Source organism: Triticum dicoccoides, chromosome 4B (assembly GCF_002162155.2).
Source record: "Triticum dicoccoides isolate Atlit2015 ecotype Zavitan chromosome 4B, WEW_v2.0, whole genome shotgun sequence".
NCBI classification, from domain to species: Eukaryota; Viridiplantae; Streptophyta; class Magnoliopsida; order Poales; family Poaceae; genus Triticum; species Triticum dicoccoides.
In genome coordinates this window covers 118643421-118649402 of record NC_041387.1, presented here as the reverse complement: position 1 = coordinate 118649402, position 5982 = coordinate 118643421, and the positions used below count along the sequence as shown (strand labels likewise).

Here is a 5982-nt window from a genome sequence, read left to right as displayed (position 1 = left end):
CAAGAAAAACCAATCTAGTTGGCTAAACCAAAACGATAGTTTGAAAATAAATACAAAGATATCTTAATCATGCATAAAAGACTTCAGAGAAGACTCAAATAATATTCATAGATAATCTGATCATAAACCCACAATTTATCGGATCTCAACAAACGCATCACAAATAAGATTACATTGTATAGAACTCCAAGAACATCGAGGAGAACATGGTATTGAAGATCAAAGAGAGAGAAGAAGCCATCTAGCTACTAGCTATGGACCCGTAGGTCTGTGGTAAACTACTCACACATCATCGGTAGGGCAGCAAGGTTGATGTAGAGGCCCTCCGTGATCGAATCGCCCTCCGGCAGATCATCGGAAAAGGCCCCAAGATGAGATCTCACGAGAATAGAAGCTTGCGGCGACGGAAAAGTATTTTTTTGGACGCTTCTGATGTTGTGGGGATATTTGAGGATTTATATTGCTGGAGTTAGGGTTGGAAGGTCTTCAGGGAGCCCACAAGCCAGGGGGCGCCCCCTGGGGTGCGCCCTAGAGGCTTGTGGACTCCTCGTAGGTCTTCTGACCTCCTCTCGAAGTCTCGTAGGTGTCTTCTGGTCCAAGAAAATCATCATGAAAGTTTTATTTCGTTTGGACTCCGTTTGATATTCTTTTCTGAAAAAAAAACAGCAACTGGCACTGGGCACTAGGTTAATAGGTTAGTCCCAAGAAATGATATAAATCAGTACCATAATGCATATAAAACATCGAAGATAGATAATATAATAGCATGGAACAATCAAAAATTATAGATACGTTGAAGACGTATCAGAGACCCGCAAGCCGTAATGCGCCATCGCCGTCGTTTGGTGGAACCAAAGCAGCGACCGACAGGATTACCACCGTGCGGGCTACAAAGGCGACGACAACCCCTGCTGCAACCGGCTGGCAAAAAAGCTACGATCGGCGCCGCGGAAGTTGCAACAGCATGAAGGCGTGATCATGGCTCGTGCGAGATGCTGCAACCGGCTGTGCGAAAAGCTTCGACCACCGGTCGCAGAAGCTACGATGGCGGCGACGAGGCGAAGAGACCCTGCTGGAATCAGGCAACGGGTATGCTGGAATTAAATGAATTTTTTTGCTAAACCATGACTGGAATTTGTTGCGATCTGACGGACACGACCAAGCTTCCAAGGCGACCTCGATGATGTTTTTGCTGCAGTCGGCCGAAGCCAGAGCTGGAACCAGCAGTCGGGTTTGCTGAACCGACTGGAGTGGTATTCTGTGGTAACGGTGGAGGGGTGGAGTCCTAATTGTTGCTACTAATGCCCAATTTTTTTTGGAATCGACAAACCCCGTGCTGCAACCGCCGGCGAGTACCTACGCTGGGGGGACGGGGGCGATGCTCCGACTCTACGAGGGCGACGGCGGCGCGACGAGCGGTAGCGAGTCGGCGTGATTCAAGAGTTGATCGGCGTGCATCCATGGCCAGTTCAGCGGAGCTCGTCATCGTTCTCTTCCGGCCACGGCCGTGTGCGTTGACTCGGTTTTTTAGCAAGTGAGGAAGACGCGCTGCGCGAGGAAGGAGACAAGGGGTCCAATGGTCCCAGGGGTGGGGCAATTGGATGCACGCATGGTGACAGGCCAAAATTTGGGTTGATCGACCGGCACCTAGTGTCGTCCTTTGTATTATTGAGCATAACCCAAATTGGGGCGCCACTATGTCTCGCTTTAAGCGAGCACGGAGGGAGCCTAGATGGGCGGGCCCAGCCGGGTGGGAAGCACGACCTATATTTTTTGTTTTTTCTGTTTTCTTATCTTGTTTTCTGCTTCATTTTTGTATTTTTCTTTATACTTTAAAATATTCTACATATATATACAAAAAACACTCTTTAAAAACACATTTGAAAATGTTGAACAAGTGTTTGAAAAATATTGAATAAGTATTAAAAAAATGTTGAACAAGTATTTGACAAATGTTGCATAGGTATTAAAGATTGTTGAACGAGTATTTAAAAGATATTAAACAAGTATTTAAAAATATTGAATAAGTATTAAAAATGTTGAACAAATATTTGAAAATGTTGAATAAGTACTAAAAAATGTTGAACGAGTATTTAAAAAATGTTGAACAGATATTTGAAATTTTTTGAATAATTATTAAAATGTTGAATAAGCATTTGGACGATGTCGAACGTCTATACAAAAAATGCTTATCACTTATTTTTTTTTACATATACGAAAATGTAGAGTGAAAATGAAAACAAACATTAAAAAATGAGAAGCCAAAATGGAGAAGAAAAAACAAAGCCAAATAAAAATAGAGGAAACAAAGACAACAAAGACAACAAAGAAGGAAATAAAAGAAAAAAAACTAATGAAAAGAGAGAAAAAATAGAGGAAAAACAAAAAATGGGAAATAAAAGCGGACAATAGACAATGAGAAACACGGATTGTTTCGTGTTAAGAAAAGTCACCCTACTTATAAATCGCAAACACGAGCCTAGCACAATGGCTAGCGGCACTCGCGGTCGAATCCCATGAACACAGACTTTCTCCTCCTTTGCAGTTCATTAACTGCACGCGAATGGGCCGGCCCAATTAGTAGAGCTCTTCAGCGAGACATTCCCCCTGTGCTCGCTTAAGGCGATAAATAGTCGCTGCGCCCAAATTGGCACACACCGGCCTATTGGGCCTCAAATCGGACCAGCCCACACAGATCACTTTCTTTGATTTGATCGTTGTTGAACCGAGCGTTGCTAGACAGACGATGCCTGCACGGCCGATGCATGAACGATTCATACGTGGCAGCACCAGCAGCTACCGATTCTCAATAAAAAAAGCACCAGCAGCTACCGTGCGTGGTGGAGCCCTGTTGGGGAGGGAGAATCGTGCAAGCGTCGTGCACTAACCGTCGTGTGTAAAGCAATTTTGCTAAGTAAACCCTGGCCGGAGTCTCCCTGGGTTTCCATCCCAAAATGCGGCACTTCTCCTCCCTCCCGCGTGTGCTCCGCCGGAGCGCCGCCCCAAAACCCAACAGGCGGAGCCCCGACCCGAAACCTCACCCTCCCTCACCGTCCCCCGGTCCGGTTCCCGGTGCTCAGGCGCCCGTCGCCCCTCCGCCGATGCCGACGAGGCCATGGGAGGAGGCCCTGGACGCAGCACAACGCGCGTTCTGCCTGCCCCTCGCCGTCCGCGTCCTCGCCGCCGCCGGCACTGGAAACGCCGCCGTATCCCCTATTGGAGTCCACGCCGCGCTCTCCCTCGCGGCCTCCGGCGCGCGTGGTGCGACGCGGAGGCAGTTGCTCGGTACGCTGGGCTGCGGTGGCGGCGGCAAGGGCGCGGCGGCTGACGCGGCCAATGTGGCGTCACGTGTGGTCAAGCGCGTGCTCAAGGACCGGGCGAAGTCTGGTGGACCACGGCTCGCGTTCGCCTCTGGCGTGTGGGCCGACGCATCAACGACGCTCTCGCCGGAGTTCGTCCAGACTGCTGGTGGCCTGTATTGCTCAGCGGCCAAGACGGTCGATTTCAAGAGCACGGTACGTGTTATGGCTCCTTTCTCACATGAATTGCATGGTGATTGTAGTTACGAAGTATGTTCATCAGCTGTTCGAAGTATGCTTGTGCCATTAGTTAGCGGCACTGTGGCAGTGAAAGTTCAGATATTTCTATTGTTTGAACGTGCAGGAAACAGATATTTGTATTCATGTCATCTGATTAGTGTAGGTAATCGATACCTCCATATATGTTTGTGTTTTCTGGTTTACTGTCTTTTACTTACCTGTGCAGCTACTATGCTATAGGATCTCGTCGAAATTTCTTTGATCTAGTAAAAATGTTAATTGAGCAAAGAGACTTACCATGCAAGTATTCCATCATGAAAGTAATAGCTACACAGGTTGCTCGTTACTGTAAGATCCTTTTCAAGAGGTTGTCTCGTTATATTTGAATTTGAACAGTTAAGACACAAAATTGTTTTGGAAAAAATATTGGATAAGAAACTAATCTTGTGGTGTTAACTGTACTTGATATGCCTTGTGATTCTCATTTTGATATTTATGGAAACTATTTTCTTGATATTTGAAGCCAGAAGATGCTGCTGAGCAAATTAACTCATGGGTCAACAAGTCCACGAGACAAACCATTACCTCACTCCTTCCAGATGGATTAGTTGACCAGAATACAGGGCTTGTACTTGGCAGCGCACTGTATTTTAAAGGCAGATGGCTGGATAAGACTGATATAGGGAAGACTGCTGAACAAAAATTCTACTGTCTGGATGGAACACATGTCCTAGTTCCTTTTGTGGAGTATGACAGAACTCGTCTTTTTGCTGTGCATGAAGGATTCAAAGTTATTAAGCTTCCTTACAAGCAAGGGAGTAATGAACGGAAGTTTTCCATGTACATTTTCCTCCCAGATGCTCATGATGGCCTGTTTGAATTAACCAAGAAGATTTTCTCTGAACCGGCATTCTTAGAACAACATTTACCGACAGAGAAGCACCATGTGGGTATTGGGGTGCCCAAATTCACGATATCTTTTCAGATCGACATGAAGGATTTTCTGAAAGATATGACACTTGAATTGCCATTCCGACGAGATGCAGATTTCAAAGATATGGTAAAGGAAGGTGACTCAAAGGAGCCGTTGTTTCTATCTGATGTACTTCATAAAGTGATTTTGGAAGTAAACGATGATGAAATTGAAGAAACTTCTGTGGAGAAAAGCATAGGCAAGCCTTTACTAACAGAGCACTTCACAGCCGACCACCCTTTCTTCTTTCTCATTCGGGAGGAAGTATCTGCTACGGTTATCTTCATGGGGCATGTGCTTGATCCTTCATCACAGTACTAACACCAGGTTATCACCAAATTACTTGTATTTGTTGCATCATTCTAAACTTTGGTGATCTGGCTGATCTTGACTTTACTACGGCAATAGTTTGTGCACTGTGCGTGCTCCATTTTTTGTGGCATGCTGACCACCATTACTTGCTCTGTTCAATTTTAAGTAGTTATCTCCATTTTGTGCTAAACCATGTGAAGACGAAATATTTCAGTCTTATTGTGTAGAAATTTCTATCTATCCATGTGTAATTTTGTTATGAATTTGGTGGTATTGAGTGTATCCCTTTGCGAGAATGGAATGATAGCCGAGTGGTGGTTGTGGGTTGTGCAGTGGAGTCACTGTGTGTCCGGGGTTGACATCCTGTGCAGTGGATTTAACCTTGTTAGTTAGTTCGCTAATTGAATAAGCCTGAGTCTTTCGCTGCTTCTTAAATATCCACTGGTCTATTTTTTTTTTGTTATTGAGTTGATAACTCGTGAGTACTTTTACGTTCGAACTACCAGTACACTTTACTTTTGTATCAATCTTTTCTCGAATATATTTTGCATGGATCTGTTATTTTGTCCCCATATCATCTGCCATTTATGTGCATTTTCCTTCCAGGAAACAGCTAGCAATGTTACTTACATAGTTATATATATATATATACTCCCTCCATCCCAAAATAAGTGTCTCAACATTGTACTAACTTTAGTGCAACATTGTACTAAGGTTGAGATACTTTTTTTTAAACGGAGGCAAAAGCTTTGCCTCATCCATTAAATAAGAGAGAATAGAGTTTGTTACAAGCCACTGAAATACACAACATGCGGATTACTCGCGCGCAATAAAAGACCCTAATTTCTTAGCTCCGGCATTGACCCAAAGGTTTGCCTCGGTGGAGATGGACGAAAGCAAGATTGGCGGTGGGGCACTCTTATGCTTAAAAACCCTTGCGTTCTGTTCGTTCCAGACTATCCAAGAGACAAGCATGGTGATGGAGGCCTTGGCTTGACGATCCGGCGTTCCTTCGACGCAAGTGCTTGCCCACCAATCTTCAACCGTTTCAAACAAGGGCCAAGCGGAAGTGTCGAGCCCGAGCATGGGGAATTTCCCAATGACCAAAGACCAAAGGCGCCGGGTGTAGCGGCACTTGTAGAAGAGATGGGGCCCGCA

The 5982-nt window shown here is 45.2% G+C and overlaps 1 protein-coding gene across 1 annotated transcript; it reads left to right on the top strand.

The window, feature by feature from the left end:
* Window positions 1-2931: 2931 nt before the first annotated feature.
* On the top strand, window positions 2932-5120 carry LOC119295381 (probable non-inhibitory serpin-Z9). The gene is made up of 2 exons (XM_037573794.1): window positions 2932-3515; window positions 4063-5120. Exons 1-2 carry the CDS (start codon window positions 2955-2957, stop codon window positions 4831-4833), a joined length of 1332 nt encoding a protein of 443 aa, XP_037429691.1. The 5' UTR covers window positions 2932-2954; the 3' UTR covers window positions 4834-5120.
* The last annotated feature ends 862 nt before the right edge of the window (window positions 5121-5982 follow it).